Source organism: Apteryx rowi, unplaced genomic scaffold (genome assembly GCF_003343035.1).
Source record: "Apteryx rowi isolate R43461 unplaced genomic scaffold, aptRow1 scaffold_242, whole genome shotgun sequence".
In the NCBI taxonomy this organism is placed as follows: Eukaryota; Metazoa; Chordata; class Aves; order Apterygiformes; family Apterygidae; genus Apteryx; species Apteryx rowi.
Window position 1 is genome coordinate 769070 of NW_020448775.1, and position 24983 is coordinate 794052.

At 38.4% G+C, this 24983-nt stretch overlaps 1 protein-coding gene across 2 annotated transcripts in view; it reads left to right on the forward strand.

The window, feature by feature from the left end:
* NALCN (sodium leak channel, non-selective) overlaps window positions 1-24983 on the forward strand; it is a 237119-nt gene that overhangs the window by 104617 nt on the left and 107519 nt on the right. For both annotated transcript variants that reach the window (XM_026066533.1, XM_026066534.1), the window contains 2 exons: window positions 13928-14059; window positions 21110-21277. In XM_026066533.1, the coding sequence (XP_025922318.1) occupies window positions 13928-14059; window positions 21110-21277 (300 nt within the window). The remainder of the gene's footprint in view (window positions 1-13927; window positions 14060-21109; window positions 21278-24983) is intronic.

Below are 24983 nucleotides of genomic sequence, written 5' to 3' on the forward strand. Positions count from 1 at the left end.
TATTTAACTCCTATCTAGCTCAGCTGTAGCTCTGTTGGTATGTGAGTAATGCCTAATTCTTAAAATAATACCATAAATTCTGAAGGTTTTCGTGATGATCCTGAATAAGCACCAATTGGAGAGTGAGGTGCACTACTTAGGTGTTACAGACTATTACTTTCTCAGCTTGTGAGCTACTTATAATTAAGAGCAGTGTTTTCCTCCGTGTTTATATAATAGCCAATAAATTTTAGACACTTGCAATAATATCAGAATAACAAAGTACACATTTCGAATGAAGAAAGAAAGGAAAAAAGCAAAGAGAATAAGTAGAATAAAGACAATAAGGTTGACTGATTCACATATAGTTAATAAATGATGTTTAAAAGACTTGGATCTTGAATTGGAGTGTAAATTAGAATAAGTAGCCTTTTGAACCATTTTCAGCACCATTTTGAAACAGGTGAGATCTTCAAAGGCATATAATTCAAGGAAGCAATGTTAATTGAAATTGTTGGAAGTGATGTTCCTAGAGGTATAAAATTTAACATTTATGGAAATTTTGAAGGCACGGAAAAGGAATTACAGGGCAGGAGGGCTCCAAATTACTTTCCTCCTCACTCACTTTCTCTACAATTTGGGAGAAAGTTGAAATGTGTAATAATCAATTACTTTTCAAAATTGTATATTTAATGTGTTCTGTAGGAGTAAGCAATATATTATGTACAACAGCTCATACATGGTAATGCTGTATTTAGGATTTAAGTGTAAAATCTTGGCTTTTGAATATTGGCCAATTGATCTAGTATTAGAGACAGAGCTGTCCTGCTGCACAGTAAAATTACTAAGTATATTTTTTCCCTTTGTGGTTAACATATTTTCAAAATAAAAACAAAATAGGAAACAATTACATTGTTGACTCATACATAAAATGGAAGATTATATCTAGAGAGTTCAGAAATAGTATGTATATTGAGGCAGTATTATAATGTGGATACTGAAGCAACTTGTTTTAGAGAAAGACTTATAGAAACTTAGAGAAAACTTACAGAACTTATAGAAAACTTATATAGAAAAGAATGCCAAATGCATCCTTTATAATGTGACCGACAGAGCACAGCATCACAAATCAACTGTAAATTTGGCCTACCCTATATGTATGTATAGTGTAGTCTAGAAGCTTCAAGTTTTGAAAGAAAGTAACTTCTTTTTGAATTCTGTACTAATTATAAAAAGTGTTTTGGAGGACTGTAATGAAACAGTAATAATATGATTTGAAAAATTATTCTTGAGATTCCCTATTCTGACCTCTGTCATTTAAAAGTAAAACTCCTGTCCTTTCTCAGGCATCAGAAAACTATATTGTGGGTTACTGTTTTATATACTGAAATGTCTTATACTCTTGATTGTATTTATTTAACAAGGGAACTTTAAACTTATAACTATATCAAAATTCATGGCAGCATTTTGACACTTCTTCAGTATAAAATTTAGTTTTATAAGTGTGTCAGTAATGAATTAAAATTMCTTAGCGAACACATTCAGGAGAAAGTCTGATGGTACCTGGTTCTGTGCTGATGAGGCAGTTTTCTTGACTGAGAGCTAACTAATATGCCTTTCCAAGATGATGTCTTTGCTTGTTTAAGGCCATCGGGTTCTTGGGCCTGACTTTCTGGATATTTTCATTCTTCCTTCATACTGGAATGTTGACATTCARATAATCAGAGAAAAAAATATTAAAGGTAGGGCTTTTTTAGATTTTCCTTAGTTAAAGAGGACTTCATCAGTCTAAATATTGTACTGTATCTTTCTGTCCTAATGGTAATGGCAGAGAGAAGTAAACCATTCCTTCATAAAAATAGATTTAAAAACCTGTAAGTGAGGGAGCACAAGCACCCATGCAATCATTCCATCAAACCCTCTGGGGAAAACACCTTCCAAGAACTGTTAAAAAGAAAGCAAAATTTGTTTTAAAGGGTGGTTGGATAGCCCAGTCCTTGAGAGAATAAAGGCAATGCTTATAAGTTATTGGTGGCCAGGGGGAGAATACAGCAGCTCTTAAGAACAATCTCTGCATCTTAAATACATTAAGGTTCTAAAGCAGTAACCTCACAGTCATATAGAAGATTTAAGCTCAAACACAGATTTACTGGAGGAGGAGCGGCAAAGGACTTGATTTTCCCTGCCTTTCTCACCATTGCCTAAGGAACAAGACTGAAACAATTTTCAGCCTAACTATACAGTGAGAAGTCAATCACAGTGAACTGGAAATACAAGTTTGTTATTTCTGTGAAGAGTATTTCTCCGGTATCTTTTAGGCCGTTTCCTCTCTCACGTAGGTCTATTGCCTAATGATGCAGTGGTAGGACTTTCTAAACTTTCGTCTTCCCTCCAATTAAGTCTGTACATTGTCCACTTACTTCTGCAGCTTCTCCACAGATTTTTTTTTCCTGAAAAAAGCCAACTTCATTATTTCAAGTGAAGAATGGAACAGGAGATCTGTTTTATGGTTATTGGGACAGTCTGAGATCTGGGAAACTTGAATTTAGTTCCCAGGCTCGCTACAACATCCTCTGGAGTTGGGTGTTGTCTTTAAATGAGAGCATCTGTCCATGACCCTCCGAGGGTAGTTTTTTTCCCTCTCTCACAGGAGCATTGTGGGAATGGATGCAGCTGCCATGCTAATGAGAGCCATGAGGGTGAGGCTGTCCTGCAATGTCACCAGGTGGGAATGTGAATATGGGTGCTATAGCTCTTCCTGTACCTGAGGTTAAATGCATTTACCGTTATAAGACCTGTACTTTTAAACTAGCTCCTTTAACTAGGTTGCTGCTAGGAGGTGAATGATACAAAATCACAGAATCACAGAATGGTTGGGGTTGGAAGGGACATCTAGAGATCACCTAGTCCAACCCCCCCAGTTCAAGCAGGGTCACCTAGAGCAGGTAGCCCAGGACCGTGTCCAGGCAGGTTTTGAATATCTCCAAGGACAGAGTCTCTATAACCTCTCTGGGCAAACTGTTCCAGGATCTGACTACCCTCATGGTTAAAAAGTGTTCAGATGGAACTGTGTTTCAGTTTGTGCCCATTGCCTCTCACCCTGTCACTGGGCAACACTGAGAAGAATCAGACTCTGTCCTCTTTACACCCTCCTTTCAGATATTTATACACGTTGATAAGATCCCCTCGAGCCTTCTCTTCTCCAGGCTGAACAGGCCCAGGTCTCTCAGCCTCTCCTCATATAGGTGCTCCCATCTTTTAATACTCTCCATGGACCTTTGCTGGACTCACTCCAGTAAATCCATGTCTTTCTTGTACTCGGGACCCCAGAATCAGACACAGCACTCCAAGTGTGTCTCATGGGGGCTAAGTAAAGGGAAGAATCATTTCCCTTGGCCTGTTGGCAACTTTCTTCCTAATGCAGCCCAGAGGCTATTGGCTGCCTTTGCAACATGGGCTCATTGCTGGTCCGTGTTCACCTTCGTGTCCACCACAACCCCCAAGTCCTTCTCTGCAAAGTGGCTTTCCAGCAGGTCAACCCCCAGCCTGTACTGGTGCAAGGGTTTATTCCTCCCTATTCCTTTGCACTTCTGTGTTGAATTTCATGAGATTCCTGTTGGTTCATTTCTCCAGCCTGTCGAGGTTCCTCTGAATGGCACCACAACCATCTGGATATATCTGCCACCCTCCCAGTTCTGTATTCTTTGCAAACTTGCTGAGGATGCATTCAGTCCCATCCTCCAGGTCATTAAAGAGAATGTTAAACAATACTGGACCCAGTGTTGACTCCTGAGGGACACTACTAATGACTAGCCTCCAGCTGGACTTTGTGCCACTGATCACAACCTTTTGAGCCCATCACCTCACCTAGTTTTCAGTCCACCTCACTGACCACTTATCTAGTCTGTACTTCATCAGTTTGTCTATGAGGATGGTATGGGAGACAGTGTTGAAAGCCTTACTAAAGTCAAGATAAACAACATTCATTGCTCTCCCTTCATCCACCAAGCCAGTCAACTCATCAGAGAAGGCCATCAGTTTGGTCATTTCCCTTTTGTAAATCCATGCTGACTACTCSCGATCACTTGCCTTCCTTCATGTGTCTGGAAATAGTATCCAGGATCAGTTGTTCCATCTCCTTCCCAGGGATCGAGGTAAGGTTGAGTGGCCTGTAGTTCCCCAGATCCTCCTTCTTGCCCTTCTTGAAGGTAGGAGTGACATGTGCTTTCTTCCAGTCCTCAGGAACCTCTCCTGATCTTCATAACCTTTCAAAGATAACCAAGAGTGGCCTTGCAATGACATCAGCCAGCTCCCTTAGCACTCTTGGGCATATCCCGTCAGCTCCCATGGATTTGTGTATGTCAGTTTGTTTAAATATTCCCTAACCTGCTCCTCCTCTACTAAGGGTAAGTCTTCATTGCTCCAGACTTCCCCTCTGGTCTCTGGGGCCTGGGATTCCTGATGGCCAGTTTTGCCAGTAAAGACTGAGATAAAGAAGGCACTGAGAAGTCTTTTCTGTGTCCTTTGTCACCAGATCCCCTTCCCCTTTTGTTGGAGTGAGGGAGGGGACCCCGGAGTAACGATGAGTCTCAATATGAGTATGGTCGTTCTCCCTTTATTAGAGCTTACACAAAGTAYATATATCRWCAAGCAATAYGCATGCGYTAGCAATAGTTACATGATTGGTTACAGTCTCTGTCCATACGTATAAAGCGGATACATGATTGGTGCAAAGTTGCTGACTATGCTCCATCGACATTTATGGAACCTAGTTCCGTCCAGACTTGTTTACCAGTTTTGTGAATACCTTCTTTTGTAGTGCTCAAGGCCGCTATACGGCCACGTTCAGCAGGCTTTCAGCAGGTTCGCTTGCCTTGGCCTACATAAGGCCGCTTTCAGCAGGCTCGCTGGCCTTGGCCTAGATGCCTTCCTCTACCCCGAAGACGGGATTGCTCATCCCAATCAGAGCATGCCCGCTCTCAGTTAACCATTCCTCCACACCCTTTCAGCAGTGGGCCTACAGCCATGTAATCACAATTGATACTTTTCAGGTTTCCCTTGGCAGTATCATTGGTGCTCACATGGAAGAGCAACAGGGGTCTGAGGGCTGGACAAGCCTCAGCAACCTCTTCACAATATCCTGAATGCAAGCCCCTGGCAAGCTGCAATCCTCCCTAGACAGCAGGTCAGGTTGGCGGATAGGGACCTCCATCCTCTGCAGCAGGGAGTCTCCCACTACTAACACTCACCACTTCCTCCTAGTGCTCCTGTGTGTCTGAGGCTTGACTGGCACAGATGGTCCATTTGACACTGTTCCCAGCTTCTCATGAGCTACAAGGGGAATGAACCTATTCTGAAGTTGCAAGTCTTCTGGTGGAACAGAAGCCTTCCTCCTCATGCTAGAAGTCACCAGCTTCCCTCCTCCCCATGTAGGAGTTTCCACTTTTTGACCCAGTAGGCACTGACTCTGCCTGCTTCTCTGCTACAGGTGAAGGTTCTGGCTCCTGAAGCTGCAGAGTCTTGGGGAAGATCCTGTCAATATCGTTTTCACCCTCTCTGATGCTGCACAGTCTGCTGACCTCCTCCTGCAGCTCCTTAGCTCAGCAGCTCAGATCCTCAACCACTGCACACCTCCTGCAGGCAAGAGGCCCCAGGTCCTCCCTACAGCCCCAGACTTGCAGAGCTGCATCCTCCTTCTGAAGCTGCATCTGGGTTGAAGCCTCTGATGTTGCATCAACAGTTGCTTCAACAGCTGTTGGGGACCGTGACCTGTGGTACATCACCACCAGAGCTGAGGACATGTGTGCTGGTCTGAGGCGTGTTACCAGGCCTTTTTTTGCACCCTTCTGCACAAACTGCTGTACAAACTTAGCAAGTTTACAGTATTCTTTATTGTGAAGGAAAAAGACTTGTATGCTTTTTTATTTGTATAAGTACTGTGTTGCTAGGGAGCACACAAATCCCTGTGTGGACACATATGTGATTAATTATATCTTAGTAAAGTACTGGGTCTGTTTCTTCCTGATAGTGTAGATGAAATCACTATATATAAACCAAAAAATAATTTCACCTATTTTATTTAAGGTTTTGTACAATAATTATTTTGTCTGATTGCATTTTCTGAATTTAAGTGTATTGCAATGTTTAGGAAAAAGAGTTAATCCTGCATTCATACTATTCAGGTTCTATTTAGCACTGTTTCATAGTATGTTGCTTTAAGAAAATTACTGCTGAGGTGATGATACTAGCAGTTTTAAATCTGAGGATAAGGTAACAATCTTTATGCATTATTGTTGTCATGAACAATTTAAGTAGTATTTTTAGGTTTCTTTTATGTTGCAGCTGCTGCTCTCCATTTCTCCAAGTCAGATTGCAGTCACTGAAAGGCTGCTTACTTCCTGTGTATCTTTTGCAAAGAAAATGACATATCTGTGCTAGCTGATTTATAAACTGGTGAGGAGGAGGTTCATTTATTTTGAAAGAAGCTATTATTTCAGGAATTTTAGGGCAGAAGAGTCACCATTTCTCTTTTTGATTGTTCTCTTGGAAATTTGTGTGAGGAGAAAAGTGACCACTGTTAGTGGGAAGGGTACAGGAGCATATCTGCTTTATTCTGTTATTACAAGATATTAATTAACAGACTGCCGCTAGTCTGGAGAAGGTGTATGCAATATTTATTCTTTAGTCCTATAGCAAAAATAAGGGTTTTCTTTTTTTTTCCCCTTACAACTCTAGGATGTAAGGAGAAAAGTATCTAACTACTGACAGAAACTTTTGCCTTTAAAGCTACTTGGAAAAAATCRTAACTTACAGTTTTTCATTTCTCTTCAGTAAGTTGTCAATCGTTGTTTCCATTCCTTTACTTCCTAAATGCATATTTTCTCATTCTTCCTAGGTTCACTTCACTTTGTTCCTTTGACTAGAATTCTGGGTTTTTTTAAGTAGATTTTTCTTTTTAAATCAAAATTTGCTATGCAAAAAGTCATGAGAGTCTGGTACAATATAACAGATACATGAATTGCTTGTATTTTCAAATATTAAAAAGACATTTGGACTACTGAAGATGGCCCTTGGCAACTGAGGATTTCTGTATGATTTCAGTTATAGATAATCTGTAAGTGAGTATGGCTGTTTTAAAAACCACGTTGTCATAGCATGAAGAGCAGGACCCCATCTGCACATCAGAGCACATATTTGTGTTTTCCAATCTGTTACTATTATTCAGTAATATTTCCAGCTTATTTTGAGGCCCCATTGTAGTAGGCCCTGTAAAAATACATAGTTAGATACAGTCCTGGCCTTGAAAGAGTTTACATACTAACCAGATGAGGTGGGAGGTGGAAAGAGAAGCACAGTAAAGTGAAATGCATACAATATATTTTTCAAGCCAGGACAGTTTTCTGTCTATGCTGTTCTTTCTGCCAGGCAGTGTCATTTGTGCTAGAGCCAGATAAGTAGCACTTACAGAAAGATTTCCAGTTGTATATTATGAAGCCTGCAAGAGTTACCATGTCATTTGTTTTTTGTGCTTCCTTGAACATTTTGTATTATCTCCTGCCGCTGGTAACAAAGGCTCTCTGCGCTATACATGGCCTTAAAATGACGTTAAAGTGACCTAAAAGTAACTAGAGATTCCAAGGAGATTTTCCTTTGAACTATGGACTTGATACAGTCATTACATCCATCCCTTCACTAAGAAGTTCCTGTGCCATCATAAAATATGTTAAAAAATGGTTTCCATAACATAAACTGGAGAGGAATTGCCTTACTCTTGTTGCCCTGGGCCAGGAAATCTGGATTGGAAAGCTGGGACTACCTCCCTAACATCACCAGAGTTAATAACATCTGAGTTGAGACCATTGACTTAATTCCTCTACTCTGTGTAAATGCCCCCCTTCTCAGCAGCTTTAAAACTCACCCTTCACATCAGTCCCTACATGAAGTTGCTTTACTTGAATTYGTACCCCTCAAATATAGTAGCTGTATCTCAGATATGCAGTGTTATGTAGTGTCCCAGACTGGTATGTAAGTGCATCAAAGTAATATATTAAAAAGACTGTTCCCTTGAAATTCAGAGTTAATAGTTAATAATTTTCAGAAATGTTCAGATTGCGGAGTGTGAGCATAATTTGCTAAGTTCTCCTTGCAAGCGTCTCTTTGTCAGGCAGTCATAAAGCAGGTTGAAAGCAAAATGGTTTATAGAAGATTAGTTACACAGCTTGTAAAATGCTCTACAATGTTCTGCAAACAAAGGGGAAAATTTTCTGCAATTTCACAATTTTGTACTTGCTCAGATGGCCGTTAACCAGCAAGATGAAAATCAAATTTATCCCATTCATGCTATGAATTATATATGATTAGCAGTGTATAGAATGTGATTTTCTAAAGCTCCTTTCATTGTCAAGGTATCTTCAAGCACTTTGTAAAAACAAAATGACAAAATAAACACCTTAAGTGTACTAAACCTGTACAGGACCAAAAAACTTGTCTTTCCTTTAGACCTAGATTGAGTTGTTGCTCAGTGCTCTTAGAAATCATACCATATAGAATCCTAAAAGTCAAACTTTCTTTGCCATTTCCAGTCTTGTTCCAGGAACAGTACCTTATAATAAACTTTGAGGCATATTATTTCTCCTGCTTTCAATATCAAATCGAGATTGGCTAGCACCTTGAGTGACCATTTCCCACATTACTTTCTTAGCAGTAAGAATTCTGTGCAGACAACTTAAACTGTCCCTGTTATATAAGTCCCATGATCCCCCGTATGTGTTTAGATGTTGTGGGCCACACCCTGACACAATGGCCTAAAATATTAGAATCTATTCAAAAAACACTTCAATTTATTTGACTTGCTGTTTTCTGTGCACTGTCCAGGTGCTGCATCAGCTCATGAACTTGACTGACGTTTTGTTAGCTTTTCTGAGTAAGGGTTAGAAATTTAGAAAATCAAATCTGATGTATTCTGTGATATTCACATTAGTCCAGCTAATAGGATTTTAAGAGAAGCATCAGGTATCATGAGAATTGTAATATAGTTAGAGAATGTAACAACACAAGCCATGGTGGTGCTGTGCATGGAAATGGGCTAGGAGTCATATTTGCCCTTGGTGCCGCTGCATTGGCATGATATAGGCAACAGTCCCATGAGCAAAAAAGACTGGAGTAACACAGATGTAACTTTTCTGGTTGTGATAACTATTTAAAAATAATACCCAATTCTTTTTTACCCATTAAATAGCAACTTTAACAAATCAAAATCAGTTCTAAGTACCTGAGAGGATGGTGTTCCAGCAAGCACAGGTAGACATGTACAAATAACTAAAACACTTTCAGATTTCACTGTACAGGTAAGAAACTTTTTTCCTAACTTTGATACTCCCAAACTGTATATCAATCAGCATGGAAACTATAGGAAAGTTGTATCTATACCTAGTTATATTTTAGATATACTTTAACACTTCATAAAACAATACCCCCCCATTTAATGTTTTAATAGCATGGCTCAGGCGAGCCCCTTTTCATCTTCACTGGCTTTTGCTATTAGCCTAAGGTACTAGATACTGCTAAAGGATTCCAGCAAAGCTTCCAGATAGGTTGTCAAAAACTTTATATGAGTTACACATTTAGTTGTAGTTAATTTTGCACATATTACACATATTACTGTAATGATTTGGTGAGCTTCTGTGTGGATCTGGGATGTTAGGTATCATTTTTCACTTAGAATTCCTCAGCTGTAATAAACATATCCCTAATGTTAAATAAAAGAGTAGAATTTTAGAAGATTTTTCCACTTTCATGAAATTCCAGTCTAAGCACAAAGTAGATGCTCAGCTCCCTTGTGTTTCCAAGCACTGAAAGAATTTGTATTGATAAAGGTGTGTCATGCATTGTTTTTTAGGGCCATTGAATATTTAATGTACTGTTCAGTCCACATTGTTCACAGTGTCCTGGACACTGAGAATCATCATTCTGCATGAAGCCAGATGCCAACATCAGAAGTGACTCATAGTACATGTAAGAAATTCTTCACTGCTGTAGGTGATTGATGGCAGCAACAGGGYATTTCACTTGAGACTGCTTCAACACAGCAAATCTTAAGTCCAATTTAATATTAGACACAGTTTTCCCATCGTGCAGCTGGCTGACAACAACATCAGAACATTTCTTTCATCATATTCCTACACAGTTTAAGAAACACACATCCAAGGGCTGAAAAAGGTCACTAAATTAAACAAGAACAAAAGCTGGCATTATGTCTCTTCTTTCAAGCTTGCACAGAGAATTTTCCATGGCTGTGTGCTCTGAAAAGGTCTGTAATCCAAATGACACACTGATGATCTGGTGATCCAAAATGATTTTTAAGGCTTGGGTAAGTGCTTTGGGCTAAATTCATCTTTCTCTTACACCTCATTTCAAATGTCTTACAGAAATGTTTAAAGAGAGAGTGAGCTCTCATGGTCAAACATTATGGTAGAGGTGCAAAAAGGGGACTTTGTAAGTTACATACAGTTGAACCGTTTGAAGGGTACGAATCCAAATTAAAATTCTGTGGTGCAGAAAGAACAAAATAAGACAGATGAAAGTGCTGGGCACAGTAGGCGTGTGGGCTAGAACAGGGTGATTGATCTCCTAAGGATATTGCAGTCTGGCTTCAAGAGGCCAACAGGAAAGCTGCTTATCATGCATAGCATTCRTGACAGGTGAGCAACCAGACTGGCATGCTAAAGAAAAAAACAAGAAAGTAACTTGTGCTGTGGCCCAAGGCACAATAAAAAAGATGTCATAGAGGGTCACACAGATAATCTAAATCCAATTATCTGAGCTTCYAGAAAGAATATTTTGTATTTGTATGTAATGTGAATGTATGAATATTCACCCTTGACACAAAAGGTTTGTAATAAATACCAACCCACATGATCCCATTCTGGCCCCCATGAGCAGGCCAGTACTGGGATTTAAAAGTAATGAGTTTCTTTTTTGGGTCTCCTCAGCAAGGCTTTTTTGCTGTGCGTGTGTATTTGCTCAGATATCTCCACCTTGCTGGCCCCTTGGGCTCTCTCTGCTTCTGCCAGCAGCCAGCTGCTTTTCTGTCTTGCTCCAGCCTTCACATTGTCTGCCACAGCCAGCTCCTAATTTGCTGCCCCAGCCAGCTGTTCCTGCCTGTGCCCAGCCTGTGACTAGCTTGTATTCTGTCYGAACTTCTTTCTTTATTAGCTTGAATTGCATTACAAACATAATGCCTTCGACTAGCTAAATCATCTCCTTTCACTTTAGTTGAGATGGGAAGGTGGCCTCTGCGTAACTGAASAGCAGCTTCACTGACTTTTACTGACCTTTTTATCGTGCCATTAGAGTGTTATTTATATTATCGCAGTTTATTCTCCAGCATAACATATACCAGCGGAAAAGCCTTTTTATGAGTGTCCCAAGATATGGGCTGTATGACAACCTGTGCATGTATATACGTGTGTATCAAGGTGGATTATGCATTTTTATTCTTCCTGTATTACCATTTTGCTTCTCTGTTTTTTCTTATGAAGAGAAAGAAAAGTGCATTTGGCAGCTGCACTTACTAATTTCTCTTCCCAAGTACTTTCACAATTGAGGCAGCATACTTTCCTACTATGAAGGAAATTTTGACACTATTAAAAATACAGTGTAAAATATGCAGAGAGACTGTCTGTTTAGAACTTATGTGTGAAATAGAAATATAACAGATATGATGCTACCTGTTGTGAATCACGCCACTTATAAAAATGCATCATTGAAGCCAATAGCCCTATCTTTTATTATTGTATTCTCATAGCTTGCCTTGTTTTGAATTAGAAATAAACACAAAACCTCTTTTAGCCATTCAGTTTTACTGATTTCACTGCACTTTAGACATTGTTATGAGCCTAGGCTTGTTCTATAAACTTCTGACTGTCAGGCTTTATCTCCTAAGCCTTACTCCTTTCTAGGTTGGAATATACAACCATTTCATGCCACTTGGATCAAAAGTGGCCAACCTGAATGAGTAGGGTTGAGCTGTCTCCTCTCTGCAGTGTTAATGGCGAATCACACAGGAAGCCCAGAAGTTAAGGACCAAGAGGTAGTCCTATGAGCTGAATGCTTGTAACTATGTGCTTATTCTCCACTCTGCTTCCGTGTAAATTTAAACGAACTGCCATAAAACACCAGTGGACTTCAATAGACCATGAATGCTCCTATAGGTATCTACAAGTCTTAGCTAAAAGCCTGAACACCTGCTGGTACTTGCTGCATCCAGTATGTGCCTGATCGTCCTCTAATTTGATCACAAAAAGCACTATGGGCCAAGACCATAAGATCTGGGAAGGGTAATGTAAAATGTAAAAGTGGACATTTCTTTATCAGCATAGCAACTACAGATCACTAAAGACTGAGACAATATTTTACAACTGTGTGTTTGAGTCTTCTAAGAGGATAATATATCTTTACAAATGTATGTAAAGATTATGTAATTAATTTTTGGATTCTTCTATAACATCTTCACAGTAATGAGGCCCAGATGTTGGGACACCCCAATATCTGCTGGAAGGGCAACACAGCAGAACACAAGCAATCCAGAAGATTTCTGGAGTGCATTGATGACAAGGGTGACCCAGAAGTCAATGTGGGGAGGCACTATGCTGGACGACATACTTGTACGCAAGGAAGAACTGGTCAGGGATGTGAAAGTCAGTGACAGCCTTGGCTGCAGTGACAATGAGATAGTGGAGTTCAGGACCCTGAGAAACAGGAACAAGGCCAAAAGCAGGATCACAACCCTGAATTTCAGGATACTGTCCTGTTCAGGGACCTGCTTGGAAGAATCCCATGCGATACAGTCCTGGAGAGAAGAGGGGTCCAGAAGAGCTGGTTGACTTTCAAGGATTACCTCCACCAAGCTCAAGAATGGTCCATCCCCATGGGCACTCAAGCAAAGGTGGCAAGTGGCCTACATGGATGAGCGAAGAGCTCCTGACAAAACTCAGACATAAAAAGGAAGCATACAAGAGGTGGAAGCAGGGTCAGGCAGCCCAGGAAGAATATAGAGACACTGTCCAAGCATGCAGGAATAGGGTTAGGAAAGCCAAAGCTCARCTGGAGCTGAGTTTGAAAGTGCTGTGAAGGGCAACAAGACAAACTTCTACAGCTACAGCAGGAACTGCGTGCCTCCATTTTTCTTGTCTTCTATGGGATTGCGGCAGCAGTGACACATAGCACGTAGAGCCCAGACATGTGAAGCTCTACTAGAAGGCTCTCAGCATTTCAGGTGCTCCCCAATCAGCAGTTATGGGTGGGATTGATCTCACCTAAATTTAAACACGTATCATGTAGATGTCTACCTCCAACCCAGTCAGTGCAGAGAAAAAAACTTTGAAGGCACAGTTCATTGGGCCAGATATAGTTATCTACTATAGAATAATGAGATTTACACAGTAAGACGATAGCTTGACATCAGATGAATCCCATATTATTTGTCTTTTCTGAAGCAAAGGCAGTGGTCAAGATAGAATTGATATTACTTGTTCCTGAACAAGATGTCATTAAGATCTGTATTAAGATCATAATGAAGGAATATTAACCAAGGGGAAATGAGTAGTTAGAAATACAGTTTAGGCTTTAAAAGGCTTGAAAAGCAATGGTATTCACATTCTAAATCACAATCCTAAAGCAATGGTATTCACATTAAATGATAAACCTTCTGTAAAAAGTTGATTGGCAAATGAGAAACTGAAAAGTAAAAAAAAAACTTGCATATATAAACCAGTTGAAGTACTATCTTAGAATATATTTTAAAGAGTAATAACTTAGTATCACCTAAAGAAGCTTTATGAAAACATATTATTATAGCTGACTGTATGTTTTGACAATGTAATAGAACTTTTTCATACATGTGGTTTGACTCATTGTGATTATAAAATTTTCTTTTTCTTTTCTGCAGAAAATGATGAGGTCATCAGTGTTTCATATGTTCATACTAAGTATGGTGGCTGTGGATGTGATTGTTGCTGCTAGTAATTACTACAAAGGAGAAAATTTCAAGAGACAATACGATGAATTTTACCTAGCTGAGGTGAGTATGTTGAAATCACTATCCAGATATTTTTCAAGATAAGCAAACAGAGAATGTGAATGTCAAGCACATTTTAGTATGTAATTTTTTTATCCCCTTAAGCATTCCAAGAATTCTTTGCTCACTAGTTCAAGTTCTTCTGTCTGACAATGTCTGACAGCCCTATTTTACAACCTTTTGAAAGGTAATTTCCTCAAACAAAATGTCAGTGGTAAGGAGCAGAGGCTTAAGTATAACATCTGCAGGCAATGCATAGCTGCTAAGTTGCTTTCTTTCTCTAGGAGTGTAACATTGAAAAAAAATTAGCTTTAAAAAATGACAAAAATTCTGTCTTTAAAAAATATAGTGCCTCTTTCTGAAATCATCTTTATTCAGTTAGGCATTTAAGCTTATACTTAGCTATTAGCAGGTCCTTAAGCATAGCTAAAATAGTGTTCCAAATAGCCTGGCTTCAGTAACCTCCAGAGCACACTGCAAAAGACATTTATTCAGTCATGAATCTGGAGAAAGAGGTGGTTGTGCTCCTGAACCACTGAAGTGGAGGAGAAAAGTTTATTTATATGTGATATTCGGGCAGAGACCCTGCCTGAGTGATTAGTTTTTTGAGGATTTTACTGTAGTGCATGTGCTAGGGTGCCTAGAGCCTTGCATACTTGTCTTTTTAGTATTATTTAATTCAGTTTTGAACAAAAAATTACTTGAGTTGTTGGTACTAATATGTAGGTATAATTTCAAACAGATATTTGTTTTTTTTCCTGAGTCAAGGCTGAAGTCAGTACTGTAGGTTTCCTTATTAGAAATACTGATCTCAGCAAGTGCTGTGAATTGTCACCTCATCCAAGAATCAAGACACCATTGTTGAAGGTCACCAAGTTCAGTCCTCTGAAGATGCTGGCCATGGTTTCCTGGACTGGGCACCTGTCTAGCTTGATGGTCACTGCAGTTCCCCTGTCTTTGTCCCTTTTTGGTGCCAGAGGGGGGAGCAACTGAAAAGAAGCTCTGAGTGTAATTTAAGACCTCAGTTCCTGAAGACAAACATTCTCACGCTAGAGAATGAGACAACATTGCCAGCCAATAAGGCAGCAATGACAGTGGCAGAGGCAAAAAGTCTGATGACTTGTGCTCTAGGGGTTTTAGATGTCAAAATTCATTTGTGAGTCAGGCTCAAGTGCACAACTTTGTACTTTCATCCATAATGATACAATGCTTTATGAATCTCCCTCTTGTGATAACTTCAGCTGATACCTGGTTTTTTATTTATGTTAGCTCTAGAATTTATATCTGATCTCTTGAAATCTTGTGAAACAGAGACTTCACCAGTTCTGGGGCAAAAATGAGAGCAAAGAAAAGTTAAAGGTACAACCGGAGTCCAAACCCTGGAGCAAGTGCAAATTGTGGAGACATCAGTGCTGCATCATTCTCTATTGTCTCTCATGCCATTGGGGATGGCTGAAGATTGTATGAACATTGAGTAAATGTCCCAGCAYCTGAAGCATGAGCTCTCTCCACTGACGAATCATGCCTATATGCCCTTCCTTGTTAGCAGGGTGTGTGTGAATTACAGTAAAAGCAAAGGTTTATACAGATGAAAATATCCACTTTGGCATCATGTTCCCCTCCTTTCTTTTGACTGGTAGCAGAAGTTAGTGACTAAAAAGCACCCTAAAATGTCAGGATGGATCACGAAGACCAGTATGAAAGTTGGTTATTCATCATTGTTCATTGGTGAATCATGCATTTGCTTCCTCACTGAGCCTGAGGATCCTAACTTTGAGTATAACACTCACAGCCTTATTTTTTCTCTTAGAAGAGTAACTGCCTTCTCAGTATTTCTGTGAAGTAAACCTTCTTGTGTTTCTGGGCCCTTGAGTTCTAGGAAGGTTATATYCTAGGTTCAAATACCTTTAAAATGACTGATAAAGTCAGGGTGTTTGAATGCCTTAGCAAAGTCAGTTCAGTGATAAAGACAGGCCATTTGCCAATATGCACTTTAAAATGTATTCAGTAAATATTTAGTGTTTAGTATAATGTGTTCCAATAGCACTTAATGGATTTAATGGATTTTCCTATTATCAAATATGCAAAGTGTTTTTGAAGGGAGGGACCAATGTGATAGAGTGTAAATGTACTTATTGTTTTAAGAACTCCAGAAAATTTTGTCACTGTTRAACTGAGTAAATTTCTTTATACAGTCACTCCTTTCCCATGGCATAGCAATATATTCCATACTATTGATCAACAAATGTTAGGAATTCATCCCATCTAGCTTAGTTATGCTGGTCAGACCCAGAATCCAAAATTTTAGTCAGAAAAGTAACTGAATGGTGATTTCATATTTTCAAATTAATAATAAAACTAAACAACCCCCCCAAAGGCTTTAAAAGTACTTTGTTCCATAAATTAAACAAGCTTTTTAACAAAAAAATTACCAAAATTTACCATATTGAAGTTAGCCCAAATTTTAGACAGTTGTTCAAGAAAGAGTAATTATAAAATATATTATCTTTACTTTATCTCAAGTTCTGAGCACATTCTAAAAACAATATGAATGTGAAAGAGGATGATCCTGGGAATAAGTCATTGGAATAAAACCAGCAAATTCTGGATTCTCTTCCCATAGCTTCCCCCGGTTTGGGGATATATGTAGTCTTCATATTTTCTCTTCATAGATGTGGGGATAATGAAACTTATTTTAATCTCCTGGGCCAGGATCAAATAATTAAAGCCTAAGACCATAAACTTTTCATGGTAGGCATGAAACAACAAAATGGAGCCTGGATTTTGTAACAAAATAGCATTTATTCTATTTATATTCCAAATAGGAATGTAGTGAAAACACTGCATGTGCTATTTCTGATGCAGCACTGAATATATAGTATAATTATGCCTTTATTAATCAGTGCTAGAAATACTCTCTTCAACATCTAGTTGAAGTTTAGATGCTTTTTGCAACAGAAGCACTTGCCAGGGTTTTAATAATTCAAGATGAGTACATCATGTAGATTAGCATATTATATTTCTGTCTTATGAACAATGTCTGCATTTCTTTGAAGATAGATTTTCCTYTCTCTGTACAGTTTACAATACTGATTTTTTGGGGAGGAGTCAGAAAACTCTTATCTTTGCAGTCTAAGTGTTTACATTTCTAAGTGTATAAGCTAAATTAATCTGAAATACAGAAGGTATTCTGTTTATTTGTAAGACAAACAGTTTTGAAGTCCCTTAGATTTTATACCTCTGATGCTTTTACTATAGAAACTGTAAAAATCAAATAAGAACAAGCCCCAAGACTCTTATGGCAGAAGGTATAAAATGCAGCATCAAAAGAGCAGAAGAGTCAAAAAAAAAAAAGAAATCCTAGGAGAGATGGAAAATTGATAAGCTGGTTTCATTTCCTACTTGGTTATTGTGAAACTTGTTCTTTGCAGCACAGGGCRTACAAAGATACTGTTTTTAAGAGCCTTGAGGAGGCTGAATATTCACATGGTGCAGACTGTTCCACAGCGGTTGGCTTGTTTCCTTGGTGAGGGAGACTGGTTGGAGCAGGCTGCACTGCGGTTGCTCTGTATTTTCCATTAGGCCAGGCTGCAGAAAGCTTTCCCTTCGGAGGGAGCTTACTTGAGCAGACAACAGCAGTGAGGATTCTCTGTGTTTAAGGAAATGGCCAGACAGATTAAAGCAAACTATATTGCTCCCTGAACCTTTGTCCAGAAGTCATCTTGGAAGCAGCCGACTTTAGGAGCAGACATGGCCTGATGTAATAGCTCATAGGGTCCATTTCAACAACCCACAAGTTATAGTGGCCTAGAATTGTAGAAACGTGTCCATTTGAATTTAGTAGACAAACCTAACTGAAATTATTCGGATACCCAGTAGCAAAAAAAAAATCCTGCTTTCTGTGTTGGAGGGAGAAGACAGACTCAGGAGGGAAAGAGTCAAAGGTTAAACAAAAAGAGAAAAGATAGAAATGAATTCTAAACCCAGATCCCATAATTTAGTACAATATACCCAATAGTAATAAGAGGATCTGACAAGCATTTGAACTTGTATCACAGAATCACAGAATGGTTGAGGTTGGAAGGGACCTCTGGAGATCATCTAGTCCAACCCCCCTGCTCAAGCAGGGTCACCTAGAGCACATTGTACAGGATCACAGCTAGGTGGGTTTTGAATATCTCCAGAGAAGGAGACTCCACAACATCTCGGGGCAACCTGTTCCAGTGCTCTGTCACCCTCACAGTGAAGAAGTTTTTCCTCATATTCAGATGGAACATCAACCTTGCAGATTAAGCAAAACCAGACTTATAACAGGAGGAGCTGACCACCAAATACAGCATCTGAGGCCTCAGAAAGAGTAGAGATCCAAACCCATTTTGGTCATTGTTATTGAGGACGTTGATTTTACCTGCTCAAAACTTAAATAGAATAGTGGTGGATGTTTGTTTTTATGTGATTGTAATACTGCCTTCCATTAAAAGAGGTTGCAGAGTGGAAGTCTTACTGCAGACATGCAAGGTTCATCTAAGTACTGTTTTAGAGGGCTGAAAACAGGGTTCAAAACTGGTGCTCCTATATTCTTCCTTTTGGGTTCCTTTTGTAGTAAGTCTGTTTCCTTGTATTGATGCTGCCTCTGTGAAGCCTTTTTCCTCTCCATGCTGAAGGAAAGAGCGAGTGCAATGTCAAATCTAGTAGTAAGGGAAATTCTAGACATCTATGCCCTTGATCCCACTGATCCTGCTCGGAAGAATTCCCTTCTAAGGTTTCCCAATAGCTTGATAACCTTTCAAGTACCAAAAGCTCGATAACATTTCAAGTAAGCCACAGTTACACAGAAAAACAACTGGATCTGTCATTGTTGGATGTTGGCTGAAACTGAGCTCTGTCTCTGCAAAAAATGTTAAAGAGATACTGGCAAAAATTAATGTTGCTAAAGTCAGCATTACTACATGCAACTTCCAGGTGACTGAACGGTAGCCAACAGAGAAGCAATCCATTCCTGGTGGCTCCTCTTTTGCCTCTCTTGGCTCCTATCCTCATTTCTTTATGCAGGGTGAGAACAAACAGATGTTTTGCCAAAAGGAAATTGGCAATCTGGTGGACAACAGCTGCCCAAGTATTATACCTGTGCAAATATGTTATTGCTTTTTTACATAAGTTTGCCTTCCCCCTGTCTCTGCAGCAATGAAAGGAGTGATTTCAGCATAAAAATCTGTAAAAATTGTATTACATTTCACACCTAACAAAAAGTTCTAGTCAGATATTCTGAATCTTCTTCCCTAATTAATTACAAGGAAGGAAAAAAATACAAGCTCTGTCAGCAGGAAGACAGGTGTATAAATGTAATCAGATGTTATGCAAACCATTTGATACATTTTTAAGTGTTAGTGGTTTGAATTCCTTTGACAAGCATGTAAAATGCAAATGATCCTGCCCACACATTTTTAGAATAAATTAAAATACACTTAACATCGTATTTGTTAATCTGGTCCCTAATGGGAAGCCTATGTACTCTGAAGCGTATGTGTATATTTTAAATAGCATTGTTATTCCACCTGCTCTGAAATTGAATTCCAGCTGCTTCCTACCCCCATTCCATTTTTCCTAGTTCACCCTCAAAATCTTTTAGAACGTAATTAGATATGTTTTCTTTTAAAAATGAGCTTTCCTTTTAAAATTTGAGATAAAATATTTTTCTTGTGTTTCAAATGGAGGTTTTCATGTAATGTAGTAGTTTCTTCAAGTTTGGCTCATTGTTCTCATTGATCTCTTCAAACTATAAAAACAAGGGCTGAAAAACTGGCTAAATATGTTTGAGAATATAAGCATGAAAGTATTCATACAGTATGTACATGGGTGTGTGCATATATAACATCACAGAAATATTTCTTAGTATTTCTTTCCTAATTTAAACAATTTTTGAGTGCTATGAAGCATTTTGCTTTGATTTAGTCATTTAGAGGACATTTGAAGCCTGATTACTCTTTTGCAWGCCTTGAGGAAGAAATAGGAGTGTATCTGGTAGCACTGCTCATAAATAGCCATGTGGACCAGAGGAAAGAACGTAGGACAAGAACATAGGACATAAACACTTCAGTGTTTAATTTACATCTCCACTCTTGCTTCTGACAGTCCTCTACACACAAAATATGTAAAATACTATTTAGCTGTCTCACAAAACCCCTCTTTGATATTGGTAAATATAATTATATTTTTGATGGATTGTAGAGTTTAAATCTTAAATAACTTAAGTACTTAGGCAAAGTCTCCGAGATTGCCAGTGTCAGATTCAGGATTAAAATCATCATCTCTGTTATCTCCTGCCAAGTCCAGTAGACTTTACAGCCCGCAGTTAATTAATATCTCCATCTTTCAGCTTTGCATTCTGTAAAAGTAAGGCTTTACCTTAGAGGAGTTTGGGGCTGTGCTTTGTTAAAATTTGCACAGTGCTTTAAAAGTCTTAGTTTTATATAAACATCACTTATTGTTATGTCTCTTGAAAACTTAGAGTGTCAGATTGTTCAATTGCTAGTATGACTAGGACCATCTATCGACTATTTGAAAACAGAAACTGGATTAAGAATTTGTCTGGTTTTGTTGGCGCATTAGACCAAATTAGTTAAAGGAATACTAAATATGTGGTTTGTCATAGTTGATTATCATAAGTTGTTTTTACAATAATAAATAATTCTAATGATTATGTATAAATATCTGTATTTACAGAAAGCTTTCAAGACATTAGATTATCATTTCTTTAAAGTGTTCTGTAAACTTAAAAATCCATTTCTGTTCTATAATTGTTTTCATAGTTTGCCAAGGAACAAATAAACACCATGTAATCACAAAAATCAGGAAAAAGAAAAAATTACATGTTTTCTCCTACACAAATCTATTATTCATTGTTTGTTCTGTTTATAGGATCAGTGTTTTTGCTTAATATTATGGAGATCCTTATTTTTGCTGTACAAAATCTTGATAAACATCATGACATAGAAACTTGCAATTTAACTTATTGATTTGAACCCATCTTTCTTCTTTTATATATTCTTCTAGGTTGCTTTTACAGTTCTGTTTGATTTAGAAGCTCTCTTGAAGATCTGGTGTTTGGGTTTCACGGGATACATTAGCTCATCTCTTCACAAGTTTGAGTTGCTGCTTGTAATTGGAACCACTCTTCATATTTATCCAGACCTCTATCACTCTCAGTTTACATATTTTCAGGTATGATTAGCTTATTTTTACATTTTACCCTAAATACTCCAAATAGCCACTGAAAGCATTACTGTTGTACATATTTCACTCTAATTTACTTCTAGTCTCAGACTGCTGATATTCTCACTCTAGCGACTCATTTTGAGAATGCTTTTAAAATTATAGCAAATCCAATAAGTCTATTCTTAAATACCCTTCTCGGGTGGATTTACAGAAATAGTATTCTTTCTAATTACGCTTAGAAGTCCCCCACTCTTCTGTTTTCCATAATTCCCATTTCTGTCTGAAGTTACACTGTTCAGTAGGTTGTGGACTAGTTTAGTCATGGGCCTTCATTCAGCCTTGCCTTGCATTTAGCTGTTTACAGCCTCACCTTCCATGGGCTCCACCACTGCTTTCCTGGTTTCCGCCTGGAGGCCTCAGTGCACTTGCTATTGCTCCTGAATATCTTAATTTCTGTGGCAGTCACATCCCTAACTAAGGAGAGTCTCCAGTCCAGTTATTGTGGATCTTCTGAAATCATTTCACTAAAGTCATCTTAGAGTTTGTTTTTATAGTGCTCCAAGTGTTCCTAATCAAGAGAAAAAGTGTATTTATTGAGGGTCTTCCTAAGTTTTCTCTTTAGAGATGAGCGGGCGGAGAGACAAAGAGACACTGATTCATTCTGATTTCTAATTTTTCCTCTCTCAATCAGTCCAACCAATTCCCTGTTCTTCCTCCATGAAATGCTTAGGGTTGCTCCAGCTGTGGGAGAAAGCACTGAGATTCATTACAGTGTGCTATATTCTATAGTGCTAAAGAAAGGCATAAGTGTTGCCTGTCTTCAAAAAGTCATTAACTAATAAATTAGACAAGGGAAAGCTGCCATGTATGCTGACTTGACAAATGAGAATTGCAAGTTAATACTGTTTAGATACTTCACTTTTTTGGTGGGTTCTGGGAATTGTTGTTTACAGTAAGTTAAACACTGATCCTTCGAGTGGCCAGAATATCTTCATGGTACTTCCAGTTATAGTTGTTTCAAATACAGGTTTGTTTTTCTTAAAAAAAAAAAAAAAAAAAAAAAACAACTAAGGATTCATATCCATCTATTATTTAGCAATGGATTGAAGTGGTGAATAATTAATAATAAGTAAGGACAAATAATAAATGGCCTGACAGAATCCTGTAGATAAACATGTTTAGCTGTAATGGCACATATTATAATCAAGTGAGAAGGGGGTGAAATATGATGGCCTTTTCAAACTCCTGCAAATCATATCCTGTATTATCTCTACATGTTCCTACAAACCAGGTCAAGAAACCCTTCAGTACTACAAAATCTATTTTGTTCTCTCAGCTGGTGCCATATGGAGGCTTTTAGGTGGTTATACCTTTGATTTTGCTGTCCAAATGTGTAAAATGTTGTTATTCAGTGTGGCATGATGTTCCTAACATCCGAGAAAGGATGCTGTATCAAAAGCATACCATTGCATTCTTATGCCAAAAGCAAACAGGAATGCTAACTGGGAGCTCTCAATGGTGACCGTTAGCAACCTAGTTAACAAATTGGTAGAATATTTATTAGTGCAGATTCCACTAATATCTGGTTATTTTTTTCCAGGCAGTTTAAGTATAAATTATGAACACATTAGACTAAATAAGTAAGATCATCACTAACTCATAGGATTGAAAGTGTAATTAAGATGTAGCCAGATGCTGATAATAAAGTATATATTTTTAATGTATTTAATTAGGTTTCCCAGTTTAAAAAAAAGCACTTGCTGTTCTGACAGAAAATATCAGGATGTGATTTTTTCACAATATATGTCTGTAAGAGATATACAGTTTGCAAACAGAAACACCTGCTCCACTGAAAGATTTGCGTTGCATTTTTCAATCCAAATTCTCTAAGAAGCAAATGACAGTAAGGCTGGAAAATCCTTCACCTTTGATGTCAGTGTGTAAGGGAGGCATACACCRTATTCCCCAGCAATTAAGCTTCTGGGCAAGCTAGATAACACATTTTCAAATCAACCAAGGTCAAAAAGTCTTGCTCACATGGGTACATCTGTAGGTTAGGCAGATCTCCAGGCCTTTAGATATTAATGATGACAGGTTAAATGTGTTCCTTGTCAGCCAACAAAACTGATTACTGAAAACAGAAGTTCTATTTGACACATTCCAGGATAGTAAGCAGAAGTACTTTTTGCTTCTCTGGTCTTCCTATGTATATATTTCAGTCTGCATTATTTATTAGTCTTAATCATTACTTTTGCCAACACATCATTCACTCTTCACTACATTGGCTACTGTCCGCCCTCCCACCTATCTTCTTTGCATTCACTGTTCATTCATTCAAAGCAATTTGCAAAGCACTCTGTGCAAGAAAACATCTATAAACTACAGTAAAGCACCGTTCCATGGCTGTAATCTATAGGCCCCGAAATCAGTGGAGAAATGACAGAATTTGCATATTTTAGCAGAGGCCTGTAATAAATTTACGTAGCAGGAAGAAAGTTCAACAGAATTTGACATTTGGTGGTTTGAAGAGACAGTATAGTACTCTTGACTGGGAAAAGTTACTGAATCATTTTTTGAATAAATATCATCACCCTAAGAGATGCAGCCATTATTTGTAACAAAGCTGTGGTTTCTCTTTTGTAGTTTTCATTTTGATTTGGTTTGCAAAATATTTTTATATTTAATCCAAATAGGGCACTTTCTACATCTTTTAAATTTAATACAATTTGCAGTCCAATTACATGGAATGGATAAATGTTCATTACAGTGTACTTTTGCTAGATTTAATTTGTCTCCTAATGAAAACAAATGAAACAGCAAATAGTATCAATAAGATTAGTGTGTTGCTTAAAGGTCAGTTAAACCTCCCAAAAGGAAAGGGAAAAAGTAACGCGTGCAATACAGTTTGTCTAAAACACGACTCAGAAGACCAACTTTTATGAAATCTTCACCGCACTGGAGTCAGTGTTGACACTAGTATTGATGGGAACAGAGCTAGCAGTCACACTGCAGGTAGATCTTGTATGTAAGAAGGCACCATGTTTGCGCTTTCATTCTTCATAGTACCTGAAAGTTTCACTAATCTCACAGTCTGTCGTTGTCTTGGTAACTAGTGTCACATACACACATTATATGTAATGTGATCACAGTGCCCTGAACGAGTGTGAGAGAAAAGACTTCATCTTGCCTTTTTCTAATGATCTGGAAGTTAAGCTGTCTAGTGTAACCTCTCTATCTAGGTCCCTTTTATAACCTGTGAAGGCAGATAGGCACTTCCAAAGCATGACTTATCCCATCCCACGCTAGGGTTTGGGTATGTTTGGAATTAATTGCTCTCTGTTGTTGACTTTCTCTCTCTCCCCTTTGAAAGTAGGGCCCAGATGACTAGCTTTTGCTGGGCACCTGACTGTTAGATAGATGAGATGAATTTCATGCAAAATACAAGGTGTACATTCTTAGCAATATATAAGGTACAGTGAAGCCTTTCTGTGAACAACTAACATATCATTCTCTCAACCTATTTTCTCTCCAAAAGCAACACAGTAATTGTATTGGACTTGTACACATGGTCAGCCTATAATTGCACTGTAATTCCTACCTTTCAGTTTCAATATGATCTTCATGGAAATAAAAGATGTACCCTGGGCTACAGAATCCTTTTCTTTGTAAGAACTGCAGAATATCATTTGCCCCATATGCTCCTGCGAGTTGT